The sequence below is a fragment of the Gekko japonicus genome, unplaced genomic scaffold (genome assembly GCF_001447785.1).
Source record: "Gekko japonicus isolate JY-2015 unplaced genomic scaffold, Gekko_japonicus_V1.1 scaffold353, whole genome shotgun sequence".
Taxonomy (NCBI): domain Eukaryota; kingdom Metazoa; phylum Chordata; class Lepidosauria; order Squamata; family Gekkonidae; genus Gekko; species Gekko japonicus.
In genome coordinates, this window is record NW_015160219.1 from 411,521 (window position 1) to 429,146 (window position 17,626).

General features: G+C 41.9%; 1 protein-coding gene across 1 annotated transcript in view; it reads left to right on the forward strand.

Annotated features, from left to right (window-relative positions):
* TMEM182 (transmembrane protein 182) overlaps window positions 1-17,626 on the forward strand; it is a 38,454-nt gene that overhangs the window by 10,912 nt on the left and 9,916 nt on the right. The window contains exon 4 of the mRNA XM_015410980.1: window positions 17,304-17,441. Coding sequence (XP_015266466.1) covers window positions 17,304-17,441 — 138 coding nt within the window. The remainder of the gene's footprint in view (window positions 1-17,303; window positions 17,442-17,626) is intronic.

Sequence of the window (17,626 nt, forward strand, 5' to 3'; positions counted from 1 at the left end):
CGCCTGGCCTCCCGACTGGATCGGTTACACCCAGATCGGGCAACCCCGGAGGCCCCGGGCACCGAGACGTACGAGCCGGCCAGAGGGTTCTTTCCAGAGGACCCGGTGTACGCCCGAAACTACGGCCGGGGGCCTCAATGGATCCCAGCCCGAGTCATACGGGTCAAGGGCCCCCGTTCATACGAGGTCTCCAGCGAGGACGGCCAGATCCTCCACCGGCACATAGATCAGCTGCGCCGTCGCACGCTACAGCTGGACCCTGAGGATCCGGACGAGGACCCAGAGCCTGCCACATCGGCCCCACTACCGGAACCGGATCCACAGCCGCCTCTCCGTGAGGAAACCGAGGCGCCTCCCACCGTGGTGCCAGACTGTCCTGCCTCCTCGGCGCCCTCGTCGGTCCCAGGCCCCTCGGCTCCCAGGGCCCCCGAGACCGAACCCATCGCTACCCCGGAGCCCCGACGCTCGACGCGCCCCAAGAAGCCACCCGCCTACTTGAAGGACTTCGTCTGTGGGTGCCTTCTGAACCAAGGGGGGAGGGGTGTAATGTATTCAGCCTGACATGCCCGGACTTGCCCGGGCTGGCCAGGCACAACTCTTCAATAGCTTCATGTCCAAAGACAATGGGTCCGTAGGATCCTAGCCGGCCCAATCAAAGGGCCAGCTTCTCAGCCGGGAGACCAATGGTCGCCCGGTTACTGTAAATAGCCTATCAGGAGTAGGGGGTGTGTTTAGGTGTACTGGGTGGCGGGGTTTCTGAACGTATATAAACCAGCCTGCGAGCTGGTCCCTCGTCTTTGTCCTGAACTAAATAAAGGTATGCTTAGCTGAAATCACTCTCCGTCTGCATACTTTTCAGGGGTGAAGCCCCTAAAGCGCCATCACTGGCTATGGCCCTGCTATGAAGGTACCTTATCAAGCAAGGGAACTCTTATGCCCTTATGTGACCACAGAAACATTGATTTTACAAGACAATTATTTGGAATAATTAAAGAAAAAGTATCACACAACATGTCTGAAACTTGGCACTGAGGTGTTACAATAAACTAGACAAAAGAATTATCCTGCTGGGTCAGATTACAAAAAAAAAAAAAGATTTTGCCCAATGCTGCCTGAATGGTGCAGCCTTCAGATAATCAGATCAGCAAGTGTTCACATTGATTTCAGTTAGACCAGTAATGAATCCATAGTTTATCATGCCTTCTGACCAATGTTCCCTCTAAGCTGTAGAGTCTTGTGAGCAAAAATTCTACTTTTTGAGCTACTGGCATTAAAGTTGTGAGTGAGTGATTTGGCTACTGCATATATTAGTTTGCTCTGGAGCCATCCTTCCTGAGCTAAGACAGAAATGTGCGAGCTGGAGGCTAAAAAACTGTGAGCTAGCTCACACTAACTCAGCTTATAGGGAACACTGCTTCTGACCTATCCTATTTCTTGAAGCCTTGTTATTCAAGAGCTTGTTTGCATATTATAACCCTCAGTTGCAAAACCAGGATGCTACATGTGTCTGTCCATAAAGGTTGGATGCCATCTCAGTGTAGTATCCTGTTGCTTGTAAAATATGTTTGGAATAAGGGTGATCTTAAAGAATTATAATGGATCAAATATTTATAGAATTCCATTGACCTACCTGCATAATTTGCCACTGCAAGGAAGAGGCTGCCTGATTCTGAGTTAGAGCATTTGGGCTGCCTGCTGCTACTACTGCCACGTTAGGGGCCCTCTGCAGAGTCTGTGTAAAATCTGTGCGCAGAAATTGATTGTATACTAGGTTGAATTCAGCCTGCTTTGGCACTCAGTCTCACCCAGTTCCTCTCTCCTCCCCATCCCATTTGGCTTTTGTTCATACAGCTCCCATGGTCCCCAGCATAGGCTTTTTTGCATGGTCAGTGGAGACCATCCACCTATGATCAGCAGTAGAAAAGCCAGCTGGATTCAACCTAATGCCTTCTTAAATATTTCCTATTATTGATATAATCACAATTCATAGATGGTGTTTCTTTTTTATCATTCAGGATTCATTTAATGTGATTTGGTATGGATTATTTCTGATAAAATATCCTGGTTTATTTATCGGTGCTGTTTCACATTTATTTGTATCTTTCTTTTAAAACATTTTGCCACAAAAGAGTCTAAAATGAGAACATGTCATGTGGATTTATATTATGTAATTTTATCTGACTTTTTAATACTACCTTTTTTCTAACTATTTGTCTGACAGTATTCTCTCCCCCCCCCCCCCCATTTTTCAATCTCGTTTTCCTTGTGGATGGAGAAAATAATTTCTAATTCATTTTAGGTTGCATTAGAGATTTCCCAAAGCATGATCTAGTTCTATATCTAACCTAGTATTTGAAGGGGGGAGGGTGGGGGGAGGATGTAGGAGGACTGTTTCAGATTAAGACAGATTCAGTTTAACCTGTTATTGGAAAGAAACTACACTCATTAAAACACATATTTAGTTCCCTTATACAAGCTAATCTTATTGCATATATATATGATTTTTCTGCAGCAAATAGCAAGACAAATAAGGCTTGCAGACATAACTGGACTACTTAATGTGGGTACAAAATAGGAGTCAAGGTACACCAAGGGATCCTGTGTTGTCCTGTCCTCCATTACCTATTCCCTAATGGTACGCCTAATTTTGAATGAAAGGAGTATGAGCTATAGTATTTGTCACCCTTGCTCACAGAATGTGCACTCTGCAGTTTATCCGTGTTCCAAGTCTTGTGCATGACATTTCTCATCATATTTGTCATAGCTCATAGATGGCATTCCATTTCTCTTCCATGTGTCTCCTGTTACATCCCTTGATTCTAGCTGCAGTGACACTAGGTCCTTTTTATATGCACTTTTCAAAACTGGACAGAAAATGAAAGCAGCAAGTTTTATAACCTTAGAGATACTTCCTTGGAAGTTTAGTTTCAAATAAACTTCTGTAGGATTGCAGTGTTCATCAGTAATTAGTGATATTTCATTACAGACATGCAAGCTACCTGATGCTCAGCCAATTCTGGTAAAGCGTAACAGCTTGTTACCCAAATTAGTCTATACATGTCAGACCATAATGTGGAAAGGCGTCCCCTTGTAAACATGGAACAAACACATCTATTTTGCATAATTTGATACTTGGGATCTTAGTCTGTGTATACTAAGGTTCAGACTCAAATCAACACTTGGAAAAACTGGGGGGGGGGAAGACACTTAAAGAGAAGGGATTTTTATCTTATAAACAGAAGAGAAACCAAATTAATTTATGGAATACAGTAAAGCAAAATGGAAGTTACACAATGGAAAAACGCAAAACAGCAAATAAAGCACAAAAACCTTTCCCTAAAGAACCCGCATGCCTGCAAGGCATAATGCACCTGTAAAAGACAAAGAAATATGTGAGTGTTTTGGAAGAGGTGGGGGAGTGTCCTCCGCAGTGAAGAAGCCGCTTGGAGACCTGAAACTGACCAGGCAGGAGAAGGAAGCACAGAGGCAGATCCCTGGAGCAAAGAGTTGAGAATAGAGAGATGAGGGAACAACCATCAGGCTGGGGTAACAGTAGAAGTCCAAAACTGGCTACAAAAATTGGGGCTGAAAGGGAAGCTTTTTATACCTTTTTGCTAGGGATGAGGAGAAGAAGGGGTCGGAATGTGGGGATAACAAAAATGCGATCTTTCAAGGATGAGCCAACCTGAAAAGAAGTCCTTTGTCTAAGTGGTAGAAGGGAGTTCTTCTTTTGTGCATGGGAAGTATAAAAAATGTTCCCTTGGGAAGACTGGGAAGTTAAACCTATGGCCAGGTACTTATCATGATTGAGACAGGACTGAAACCTCCTTGTCCGGTCGTTCAGTAAATTGCTGGAATAGGCCTCTTGCTTATTGTTTGTAAATATGTGTCATTAGTTGAGATCAAATTTTCAGGGAAGAGGCTCTGAGGTCCTTGGAGGGGAATGGCCCTAGACTGAATCCCTCTTAGGATGGGTTTTTGCATGACTGTTAGAGGAGCAGCCCTGCCTGCCTTTGTCCCTTAGCATTTTAGTGCCTTTGATATACTATCTTCTATTGATTTTCTATCAATTCTAGGCCCACACTCGGGTATATACATATACAGAAAAGGGGGGACACAGTATGACAAAAATGGGGGTCCCTGGGGGTTGAGGGTCTTGGGGGCATCAAGCTTTTCCTCCTGGTTGCACAGCAGATTAAATCACCTTTCAGACTGAAAGGATCATAGTTTTTTCTTCTAATACCCAGAACTGAAGCTGACAGCTTAAATCAATATTGATGTGTTGTTTCTTCAGTTGGTACCTCAACCATACTGTTTGCGTTAAGAGAGAACATTTCTGCTAACAAGGAGAAACGGCTGCTGTGTCACAGTTGTAAATAATCTGTTTTCTGTTTTCAGCATTCTCATAAAAAGAGATAACTTTTGGTGCGGTTTTCAAATATATTCATTTAATAAATGTATAATTGATTATTGATTACTAATTCTTTGCCTTTTTATCCCCACTTCTATCTCCCTCCCTCTCTCCGTTTGTATTCTCAATTTTTAGACTGTAAATGCTTTGGGGCAGGAACCTGTGTGTGTAGTCTATAAAGTGCCAGTCACTGTATAAATAAATATAAAAGCCAGGATGTAACATTTTGCTCTTTTCTGGGACCCCTTATAAGTAACACCTGTAAAGGTACCTCTGTACTGTTCTGAGGTCACGTCTGTTATGCTGCCTTCTTAGCATTTCCTACTTGTTTTCATTGCCACCAAAAGCTCTTATCTTAGAATTCTTCATTGGACCCAAAGAACAGGATAGTTTAATTACTTTTGGTAGAATGACAGAATGATCAGCATGTGGGAATGGCTGTGAGGTAAAAGGGTATCTTAAAGCAGTTGTTTTCTCTTAAACATAAATAGAGTCTATTTAGAAATATAACAGTTGGAAATATAACAGTGTAATGGTTTCAGTAAACTTTGTAAGTGTAATAGTTTCAGATAGGTTCAGTTCTTCTTAAAGTTCCTTAAAGTTCATTAAGAACCAGTTTGGTGTAGTGGACTCCAATCTGGGAGTGTGGACTCTAATCTGGGAGAACTGGGTTTGATTCCCTACTCCTCCACATGCAGCTGCTGGTATGACTTTGGGTCCGTCAAAAATTCATTCAGAGTTGTTCTCTCAAGGGCAGTTCTCTCAGAGCTCTCTCAGCCCCACCTACCTCACAGGGTGTTTGTTGTGGGGAGGGGAAGGGAAGGGAGATTGTAAGCCGCTCTGAGACTCCTTCAGGTAGTGAAGGGCGGGGTATATATCCAATCTCGTCTTCCTCTTCTTCTAAATAGGCGTAGCCACAAAAATTTACTTTCCTCACTTGCCATTTAGGCTAATAACTTCCACATAGTGTTATTTTCCTCTCTTGCCACTTAGGCTAATGACTTCCATACATAACATAGATTTCTCTTCTCAGCACACTAAATCTCTTCACCCACTCCACTCTTCCCCCCCCCCCCCCACACACTCTGGACAAACTCTTTCTCTCCCACCCAATCAACTCTGCCCTCTAGGGTACAGCTGCCATCCACCCTTCCATCACCCATCCAGCTCCCCTCTTACTTACTTACTTACTCTTACATTTTCACTCACAGCAACATACATACATGTATATAAAACCTCACATTAAATCATAGAAATAAAACACCCAAAGTATTTATAAAACTCCACACAGAGTGGTTGATTTTGATTAACTTTTTCTAAACTTTATGTATCTCATATATTAAAAAATAGCAAAGGCCATGAACTCCTATTTGAGGAAACCTCTTCTGATTTTTTTTATGGTACTCAGTGCACCTTTCGGGTATTCACTGCCCTGCTGCAGAACAGCTAATTTATTTTTTGAAGATATTTTTTAATTTAGATTTTATATAGCATACAGAAAAAAAGGAAAAGGTGTGAGGGGGAAAGAAAAATAAACATAAGGCACTTCTTTACAAATATTCAAGACCATATAAACGTAAATAAATTAGTAAATCTAGGCAAATCATTATAACATTATTAGTAACACCGTTTCCCTAAAATACATTATCCAGTATTCTTAATCTGAAAAAAAAAACTATGAAAAAATTGTATGAACAAACATTTTATATCAATTTAAAATTGCCAGTAAACCATTTAAAATGATTTATAACAACAAGGAAGTACAGACCGGCTAATTAATGGTACTGAGTATTAATGGTACTGAGAGACTGTCAGTTGACCAGAGATGATTGTGGACATGGAGACAAAGGGAGAAATCTTAATCAGGTTTGCCTGGAAGTAAGCCTCATTGTATTCAGTGGGACTTACTCTCAGGAAAGCATTTTTAGGGTTGCAGTCTAAAGGGTACACCAAGTGCTGCATTGGTAAACTTTGTTAAGATGTTGTTAAAAATAATTATTGAAGCAAGGCAGACCTTTATTACTCTTGTTCCTTTTGTAGTATACTACAAGGAGTCAACTTACTCCCCGGGGGTGTGTGTGTCACGACAGAGCCCATGGGGAGGAGGCCTTAAAACAGTTGTGTCAACTGCCCATGTCAGTTCTTCAGTCCAGAAGTCAACCAGGTGCTGACAGAAAAGCTTGTCACATCAGAATGACTGAATTTAATGTTGTAACCATAGGTCATAACATCATAGCGTAACGTAACATTAACATCAGATATAGACACATACAAAAGCATACCATGGGTAAATAACATTAAGTTGTATGGAAATACAAATACAAGCTAAAAATCTCATCCAACTGCTATTTAAAATATACCCAGTACTCAACATAGCTTAAAACTTCGGGCTACAATTTGAATACAAACCTTAATGAGTGGAGGATATAAACTTCTTCCTAATTTTAATAGAGAAGAACATAAAAGCCACTTGAAAAGTAACATAAGGAACTATGCACTCCTCATGTCACATCAGATCACAACCCAGAGGGCCTCCTGGAGGTCCTTTGGATCCAATAGCCTTAATTTTAGTATCTCTCCCTCCCATAGGTTAGAAGTGTCAGTAAGTCAGACTCTGATAAGTGATATATTTATAACCAAAGAGTCAGTTCAGGCTTTCTACCCTTTCCAATACAGACCAAAATACCAAAATAGCATGACTTGCAAACATATGGGCACAGATATACATGGGAACAGCTCCATTGTTGTCACTGAGCAATCAAATCCTGAGGTATATCTAAAGCCAGAGCCTCAGTATGTATGCTTAAGTATAGGAATCTCGAACACCAGCTTCAGGATTACCTCCATGTTCAGGTAGGTAGCAGTTCACTAAAGAGAATCTGCAGTCTGCCCACAGCTATGGGATTAGTTCCTTCCTCTGTTAAATTTTTCAACTTATCCACATCTCAGTGTGACAACTTTCCACATGTTCCTACCTCCAGTCAGCAGTAACAATTAATGTGGAGCAAAACACAAGAAAATGGTGATAGCCATACGATGGTAAATTATATTATGCAACAGACTCAGCATGGGTTCTGTAAGGGAACATCTTGTCTCACTAACCTGTTAATGTTCTTTGAGGGGGTGAACAAACATGTGGACAAGGGGGATCCAATAGATATTGTTTACCTTGACTTCCAGAAAGCTTTTGATAAAGTTCCTCATCAAAGGCTCCTAAGTAAGGTCAAAAATCATGGGATAAAAGGACAAGTCCTTTTATGGATCAAAAACTGGCTAATTAATAGAAAACAGAGAGTGAGTATAAATGGGCAATTTTCTCAGTGGAGGGACGTAAGCAGTGGGGTACCGCAGGGATCAGTACTTGGTCCACTGCTTTTTAACTTGTTCATTAATGATTTGGAGTTGGGAGTAAGCAGTAAAGTGGCTAAATTTGCGGATGATACGAAGTTGTTCAGGGTGGTGAAAACCAGTGAGGATTGTGAGGCACTCCAAAAGGATCTGTCAAGGATGGGCGAGTGGGCGTCAACATGGCAAATGGGGTTCAATGTGGCCAAGTGCAAGGTGATGCACATTGGAGCCAAAAATCCTAAATATAAATACACGTTGATGGGGTCTGAACTGGCAGAGACTGATCAAGAGAGAGATCTTGGAGTCATAGTAGATAACTCACTGAAAATGTTGAGACAGTGTGTGACTGCAATAAAGAGGCCAATGCTATGCTGGGGATTATTAGGAAGGCTATTGAAAACAGATCAGCCAATACCGTATGGTGACTTGCCTGCCTGGTGCGAAGGTAGCGGACATTACGCGTGTTTTAGATAGGCTGGTAGATAGTGCTGGGGAGGAGCCAGTGGTCGTGGTGCATGTCGGCACCAACGATGTGGGGAAATGCAGTCGTGAGGTCCTGGAGGAGAAATTTAGGCTGCTGGGCAGGAAACTTAGGTCCAGGACCTCCAAGGTAGCCTTCTCAGAAGTGTTACCTGTTCCACGCGCAGGGCCGGAGAGACAGGCAGAGATCAGGAGTCTCAATGCGTGGATGAGACGATGGTGTAGGGGGGAAGGGTTCAGGTTTGTTAGGCACTGGGATACTTTTTGGAACAAGAGGGAGCTGTACAGGCGAGACGGTCTCCACTTGTCCCGAGAAGGAACCAGGCTGCTGGCACTTAAAATCAAAAAGGTGGCAGAGCAGCTTTTAAACTGAATATTGGGGGAAAGCCGACAGGAGATGAAAAGTCTCTGGTTCGGGTTGGCTCATCTGAGAGAGGTGAGGGGGTACCGGTTGCTTTTCTACAGGGAGGTGGATTGAAATTGTCCACAGAGGCCATGGCTGGTGACATGGACTGCCGGACAACGACTCGAGATAGCAAGAGGAAGGATGCAGGCTTAACTTGTAAGGGAAATTACAGCTGTTTCTATACAAATGCTAGAAGTGTCCGAGGTAAAATCGGGGAGTTGGAGTGCTTGGTGTCGGAGGGAAAAATAGACATTGTGGGTATTTCTGAAACTTGGTGGGATGAGGAAAATCAGTGGGACACAGTGATTCCCGGTTATATATTATATCGGAAGGATAGGGGGGGAAGGGTTGGAGGTGGGGTAGCTCTGTATGTCAGAGAGGGTATAAAGTCTAGAAAGATTGAGAGGCTAAGTGAATTGGATTCGCTTCTGGAAGTTCTATGGGTTGAAATAGGGGGGCCAAAAGGAAACTTAACACTGGGAGTTTGTTATCGCCCACCAGATCAAAAGATAGAGGAGGATTATAAAATGATGAATGCCTTAAAGATAGCAACTAGACAAAAACACTGTGTAATAATAGGTGATTTTAACTACCCACACATTGATTGGGTCAATATGTGTTCTAGTCGGGAAAAAGAGATTGAGTTTCTAGACACTCTAAATGACTGTGCTATGGAGCAGATGGTCACGGAACCTACCAGGGGAGAGGCGATCCTTGATTTGGTCCTAAGTAACACTCAAGACCTGGTGAGAGATGTAAAAGTGATTGCACCGCTTGGAAACAGTGATCATAATGTTGTTGAGTTCATCATTTGTACAAATAGAGAATTGGCCAAAAAGACTCACACAACCATTTTTAACTTTAAAAGGGGTAATTTCTCTGATATGAGGGGACACGTGGGGAGGAAACTGAAAGGAAAAGTAGAAAGGGTCAAAACAATTGGGGAAGCTTGGGATCTATTTAAAACTACGATCCTAGAAGCTCAAAAAATATATATTCCGCAGGTTAGGAAAGGCACAAACAGGTATAGGAAAAAGCCTGCATGGTTAACAAACAGAGTAATGGAGGCTGTAAAAAGTAAAAAGAATTCCTTTAAGCAGTGGAAAGCTAGTCACAGTGAGGCTGATAAAACGGAACACAGGCTATGGCAAATAAAATGCAAGTCTGAGGTCAGGCAGGCAAAAAGGGAATATGAGGAGCATATAGCAAAAAACGTAAAAACCAACAATAAAACTTTCTTCAAATACATTAGAAACAGGAAACCAGCCAGGGAGGCAGTGGGGCCCTTGGACGACCAAGGGGTAAAAGGAGTATTGAAGGATGATAGGGAAATGGCTGAGAAGCTAAATGCATTTTTTGCCTCCGTCTTCACTGTGGAAGATGAGAAGTGCTTGCCCACTCCAGAACCACTGATTTCAGGAGGGGTGTTGGAAGACCTGAGTCAGATTGAGGTGATGAGAGAGGAGGTCCTAAAACTGATAGACAACTTAAAAACTGAAAAATCACCAGGCCCAGATGGCATACATCCGAGAGTTCTGAAAGAACTCAAATGTGAACTTGTAGATCTCCTGACAAAGATATGTAATCTTTCCTTAAAATCTGCCTCCATTCCTGAGGATTGGAAGGTAGCTAATGTCACTCCCATCTTTAAAAAGGGTTCCAGAGGAGATCCGGGAAATTACAGGCCAGTCAGTCTGACGTCGATACCGGGTAAATTGGTGGAAACCATTATTAAGGAAAGAATTAGTAGGCACATAGATGAACAAAACCTATTGAGGCAGACTCAGCACGGTTTCTGTAAGGGAAGATCTTGTCTCACTAACCTGTTAGTGTTCTTTGAGGGGGTGAACAAACATGTGGACAAGGGGGATCCAATAGATATTATTTACCTTGACTTCCAGAAAGCTTTTGATAAAGTTCCTCATCAAAGGCTCCTAAGTAAGCTCAAAAATCATGGGATAGAAGGACAAGTTCTTTTATGGATCAAAAACTGGCTAGTTCATAGAAAACAGAGAGTGAGTGTAGGTGGGCAATTTTCTCAGTGGAGGGTGGTAAGCAGTGGGGTACCGCAGGGATCAGTACTTGGTCCACTGCTTTTTAACTTGTTCATTAATGATTTGGAGATGGGAGTAAGCAGTGAAGTGGCTAAATTTGCGGATGATACAAAGTTGTTCAGGGTGGTGAAAACCAGTGAGGATTGTGAGGCACTCCAAGGGGATCTGTCAAGGATGGGCGAGTGGGTGTCAACATGGCAAATGGGGTTCAATGTGGCCAAGTGCAAGGTGATGCACATTGGAGCTAAAAATCCTAAATATAAATACACATTGATGGGGTCTGAACTGGCAGAGACTGATCAAGAGAGAGATCTTGGAGTTGTAGTGGATAACTCACTGAAAATGTCGAGACAGTGTGTGACTGCAATAAAGAAGGCCAATGCTATGCTGGGGATTATTAGGAAGGGTATTGAAAACAGATCAGCCAATATCATAATGCCCCTATATAAATCAATGGTGAGACCTCATTTGGAATACTGTGTGCAGTTCTGGTCACCACACCTTAAAAAGGATATTATAGCTTTGGAAAAAGTGCAGAAAAGAGCAACTTGAATGATAAAAGGGTTGGAACACTTTCCCTATGAGGAAAGGTTAAAGTGCTTAGGGCTCTTTAGCTTGGAGAAAAGACGACTGAGGGGTGACATGATTGAGGTTTACAAGATTATGCATGGGAAAGAGCAGGTAGAGAAAGAGGTATTTTTCTCCCTTTCTCACAATACAAGAACTCGTGGGCACTCCATGAAATTGCTGAGCGGTCGGGTTAGAACGGATAAAAAAAAGTACTTCTTCACCCAAAGAGTGATTAACACATGGAATTCACTGCCACAGGAAGTGGTGGCGGCTACAAGCATAGATGGCTTCAAAAGGGAATTAGATAGTCATATGGAGCAGAGGTCCATCAGTGACTATTAGCCACAAGGTATAGATAGGGGCTCTGGGGCAAGTGATGCTCTTTCGTCTTGGTGCTTGGGGGCTTCTAATGTCCTGGCCCCACTGGTGGACCTCCTGATGGCACCTGGTATTTTTGGCCACTGTGTGACAGAGTGTTGGACTGGATGGGCCTTTGGTCTGATCCAACATTGGCGTCTCTTATGTTCTTAACAGGAGATGCAAGCAGACACGTGGCTGCTGATTTCAGTAGTTAACACATGTTTACTATAATGTTTGGTTTACTGGACATTAGTACACCAGTCAGTGTTTTCATATTGTTTCACAGAGAGCCTTCATCAATGATGAAATGTTACCTGGGATAATTAAATAAAGTTAAACACAGACAGCTCAGCTGATAATTTGGGAGTGATCTTCGTGGGTGGTTGGAGTAGGCAGGTCAATAAAATATGATAGATGGGTATCACCTATGGCATGTGGAAAGAACGCCAAGGTAAAATTCCTTTAAAATTGTTTGTGAACCATATTGGGGTGGGATGTAGAATGGGATAGGATAGCCCGATCTCGTCAGATCTAAGAAGCTAAGCAGGGTCAGTACTTTGATGGGAGACCACCATGGAAGATTTTGCAGAGCAAACCACCTCTGCTTAATCGCTTGCCTTGAAATCCCTATGGAGTTGCTGTAAGTTGGCTGCGACTTGATATCACTTTACACGCACAGATTGGGTTAGAATGGGTGCACTCCAAGTGAGTCATGCTCATCCAAGGGGCAAGCATCAGGGCTTACGTCTCCTACTTACCATGGCCTGAGTTGCTTTATAGGGGCCATGCTCACAGTTTGCTAGATGGGGACTAGCAGAAGTCCATCAGTGGCTATTAGCCACAAGGTATAGATAGGAACTCTTAGGCTGGGGCAAGTGATGCTCTGTATTCTTGGTGCTTGAGGGGGGGCAACAGTGGGAGGGCTTCTAGTGTCCTGGCCCCACTGCTGGACCGCCTAATGGCACCTGGTATTTTTGGCCACTGTATGACAGAGTGTTGGACTAGATGGGCCATTGGCCTGATCCAACACTGGCTTCTCTTATGTTCTTATGACTAGATGAATGTCAGTGTTGTTGTACGAAGGGCATTAAGGAATTATTTATTCGTTGCATGGCTGATGATGTCACCGGGGCAAATTTCAGACTGATGTACAGGCGGTCCTGCTGATCCTCTTGTACTGTTCCAGACTCTGGTGTATTTTTAGCTATGTGTAACATTGCCAGAGCAAGTGCTGGGACATGAGGGAGAAAAATGTTGTGGAGCTAAGTTATGCAAACTATTCTCTTGAGTCCTGTTGCAACACAGAGTAGTCTGGCTTCAAGTGCATAGCACTGGCTGAGTTACTATGCTTTCATTCCTGCACCCATCTTTTACTATAGGAAACATCTTGAATATGAAAATTGCAAGTATATCTGTTCTAGAGGGGGATAATTTAGCTCTTAAAAATAGCACCTAGAGTTATGATTATACGATCATCCTCAGACAACGAATATAAATCACACATACACACACAAACCAGAGGTGGCCTAATGCAGATGTTTATAGAAATGAAGTATTCTGGGCACTAATGGATCTGTATTTTATTATTTTTATATTAACACTTTTATTAATAGTATATAAAACATTTCATTATTTAATTGGACTTGTAATTGGACTTGTCACCCAGAATGGGTAACACATTTGCAAGTTATTTTGGCCTGTATGTCTCTATGCTTCTGCATTTCTAGGCACCTCTCACATCACTTTTGAAATATTGAGAGACTCTGGCTTTGGCAGATCTTTATGGGCAGAACACTGAGGGTCAGCTGTCCAGATGGTATACTTAAGGTCACTTTCTTGATCCATCTTCTTTGTGCTGGAATGTGGTGATTCTATCAAGCTTAAGATGATTAGCAAAACCTAAGTACTTTAAAGTCCTATAAACTGTCCGTGTGTCTCAATTAAAGTGGTTAACTTTTTATGTGTATAATTTTTGTGTGTATGTGTGTGCTTGGTGACTTCTGGCAACTGCTAGTGGGCTAGGACATTGCCTGCCACTGTGTCCTGGCCCTGGTATTCCTTGGAGGTCTCCCTTTCAAGTACTTGCGAGGGTTGGCCCTGTTTAGCTTCTGAGATCTGATGAGATCGGGCTTGCCTGGACAAAGATTGGGCTTGCCAGGTAAGGGCGAAGGGCTTAACTTTAGTTGTGTTTGACTGAATCACAGTTTTCCCTTCCACAAACAAGGAGCATTGCTTCAGTATAGGAAGCCTTGCTCTGATTAAAGATACCTTGCTGTGACTGGTCTTCTTCTTCTGCAGCAAGGCAGAGCAAGGGTCTTCATTCAATGGAATGGCATGGTGGGGTCCAGACTGTTGTTTCCTTGTTGAAAGTGTGAGACTGGGTTGCACTCCTTGCTAGTTACAGAGTGTTAAGATATTCTCTACAAACTGTTTTGATGAGTGAATGTAAGGCTGCGATCATACGCACAATTAGACCCAACATAGGTGTGAATGCTGGGCGGATTTAAAGGGCGTGATCAGACAGCAGCATCTGGGAAGTGCCCCGCAGCCGTCAGCAACCCATTCTGCTCCGCCGCAGAAGCGGAGTTAAAAGACACTGGGGGAAATTTGGTAGTTAACAGGTTGCAATGGGCCACAGATGGTGTCTAATCGCTCCAGCACGCTCTCATGGCATTGGGATGGTCTGATCAGGCCACCCCAACTCTGTGCCGTTGTTTCCCCCCTTCGCAGTATGTGCATCATTGCAAACTCCATAGGGAGCCCTCGATGCGGAGGTGCGATTCATCAATCCCTCAGTTAAACGCGTGGGGGGGAAAGGGCACACAAAAAAGCCGACTCACCCGCAGTTGCATCTGGTCACACACTGACGGACTGCGCCCACAGCTTCAAAGGGAGGGTCAAATTCCTCTGGAGGAAATAGCCTCGCTTCCCCCCCCCCATTTTTTTCTGGCGCGTGTGACCGCAACCTAAGACAGTCAGCTAAGAAAAAATATTGAAGCTTTTAGTCATATTTTGTGATATCGTGACATGGCTAATAAAAATGCCAATATTTGCATTTTAGATTATTAAAGTGACATAAAACTGACTGCCGTTTCTTCCAAAAAATTTTTTAAAAATATATTCATTTGGTCTTGACATTCCAGAAGCTAGGGAAGAACAAAACTCTCTGCCAAACAACATCAGGGCCCTGTGGGATCTAAGGCAATTCTGCAGGGCCTGCAAGGCAGAGATGTTCCGCCAGGCTTTTAGTTGAGGACAGCAATGGGAGGTTGAGACTGGCACCCTCTCTTTTCCCTCTGTGGCCCCCACGTACCCTGCCCTGCCCTGCTGGGTAGGACAGCGGTGTGGCCGGCAAAGGAGGACTGTTATGCCATCTGGAATGGTTTTAAATTATAATTGACAGTTCTACCACTATAAATTTAATTATATGTTACTTGTATTTTAAATGTTTTAAGAATGTTTGCAGGTTGGGCAATTCATAAATTCAATAAAATAAATAAAATAGATAAGTTTGCAGTAAAACACCATTTAATGATTGAATGGTGGAAAAATACAGAAAAAAAATGTTTAAGATCAAAGATCACATTTGTATTTTCATTACTGAAGTCCTGATATTAATACAGAGCTAGACTATACTTAGGCAAGTTTCCGGTCGCTTCTGCAATTTGTTGTTCTTTCCCCCTCACATTATCCAATATAACAGTGTTCTTTTGCTAAGAATCGTGACAGTCAAATAAATTTCAGTCATTTTAAATGGGGACATGCCCATATGTTGAACATGAAGGTATCATTCTGTGGGGATTGCTTTTTGTACATGTTCCTCAAGGCATTCTCAAGATACTTCCGTTGAATGAATTTTGATTTTCTTTTGCCCTTTTGCTGTCATCGCAACAAAAAACCAGTAAGTGGTATATTTAGAAATAATATAATAGACAGTAAAAGAACAGTCCAATGTATTTTTTCCCCAAATTGGTGCAGTCTTTACCTTTAAAAATAATGAAATTATTCCTAATCAATCATAATAAAATAATGTATAGAATATGAAAACTACATGTTAAAAATTATATGTGCTTGAAAGGAATAAAAGCATTTCATGTACAACATATGGAATCATAGAATGACAGAGTTGGAAGGGTTCATACAGGCCATCTAGTCCAACCCCCTGCTGGAATTTTTATATGCTGTAAAATTGATCAGATACCTATTCACATAAGAAAAGATAAAGGGTCCAGTAGCGCCTTAAAGGCTAACAAAATTTGTGGTAGGGTATGAGTTTTCATGACCCCACTGCTCACATCATCAGATAAGTGAAAAGGTGAGCAGTGACTCACGAAAGCTTATACCCTACCACAAATTTTGATAGTCTTTAAGGTGCCACTGGACTCTTAGTTGGTCTTTAAGAACCACTGGACTCCTACTCTTTTTTACTGCTACAGACAGACTAACATGGCTATCCATCTTGATCTATTCACATAAAATTGTTGAATGACTATAGGCTGTCTTAGCTCAGTGTTATTAATACTATACCTTTTATTAAATGACTTTTGATACCCACTTATTGCTTGAAATACATTACTTTTTTGGCTTATCTCATGCTTTTTAGCTCTACAGACCATGACAACTCATAATTTGTCTAATAGGAGGAATTAATATGTCTGTTCTACAATGTCTAAACTGAATTTATTTCCACAGCTATCATCTTTCTAAAGTGTCTCTGAAAATAGATGTGCAATTAAGCAGCTAAATTATTGTTATGAACAATAATTTTTTTGGCCGTTGTATGTCACAAAACTCCAGCTCATTTATTAGCAGATGCTTCCATTAATTCAGCATTGCTTGCCCTTGGCTCAATGAGATTTTGATGTTTGAGTTGAAAAATATACAAAGAACTTTTCTATTATTTCTGAATGCCTCTGTGATGACCAGTAAACTTGACTTTCATTTTGGATATATGTTTTGGCTTGTTACTCTGGTGCTATTTCAGTTTTGTTTTTGAAAAAAAAATCACATATACATACATTTTTAGAAAAGTAAGTTAAACTTTTGTTGTTGTTGTTCAGTTGCACAGTCGAGTCCAACTCTTCACGACCCCATGGACCACATCACGCTAGGCCCTCCTGTCCTCTGTCATCCTCCGGAGTCTGCTCAACTCCACGTTCATTACATCAATATCACTGTCTAACCATCACTTAAAAAAAAGAGCCTGTATTTTAAAGAAGTTTGAGTTTCTAGGCCCCATCTTAAGAATTTCCTTATGTACTTTCTTTGTTGTCTGTTTCTACTCTGATAAAATAAATTTTATCTAGCAAAACCGTATAATTATCTACAAGAATCTTGGCAACTGTTCAGCACACCATTTTATGAACAATTTCCATTGACCAAGTAAATGAACTTATTAACCATGCGCATATACTGAAGACATGAAGCAACAGGGTTTCATAGTGTTCTTACACACATCATTATATTCCACAATCATCTGATAGGATCTGGCGTTCAAACCTAATGAAGGACATATGGTGTCTAGATTGCTGCTATGCAGGAACAAATTCAGCTTGCTAATGAGAAAAATGAAAAGGAGTGGGGGAAAGCCTTATAAAATTGCCTGATCTCTAAGACTGCTTTTGGAAAAAAAACAAAACCCTTTTGTGTTTCTTTTTCCCTTGGGAATATCCAGTTTATCGTGGTTTCTGGTCAGTTCTCCTGCTCCTGGGCGTGGTTACGGCGGTCTTTGCTAGTTTCTTCATCATCTGTGCTGCACCTTTTGGCAGTCATGTCCTCTACAAAGTGGGGGGAGGATTTTTCATTTCTGCTGGTAAGTGTCTTGTGTATTCTTCAAGTTGGCAACCTCCATCCTAAATATGTATATTGTGCTCTTGACTCTTGACATGGATTTCAGTGTTTTAATTTTAAAAAACCCAACGATTTGCTGGGCATTTCTCCTGCAGAAATCTAACTGAGAGGTATAATACTTACCAAAAGAGCTCATCTGCTATTCAT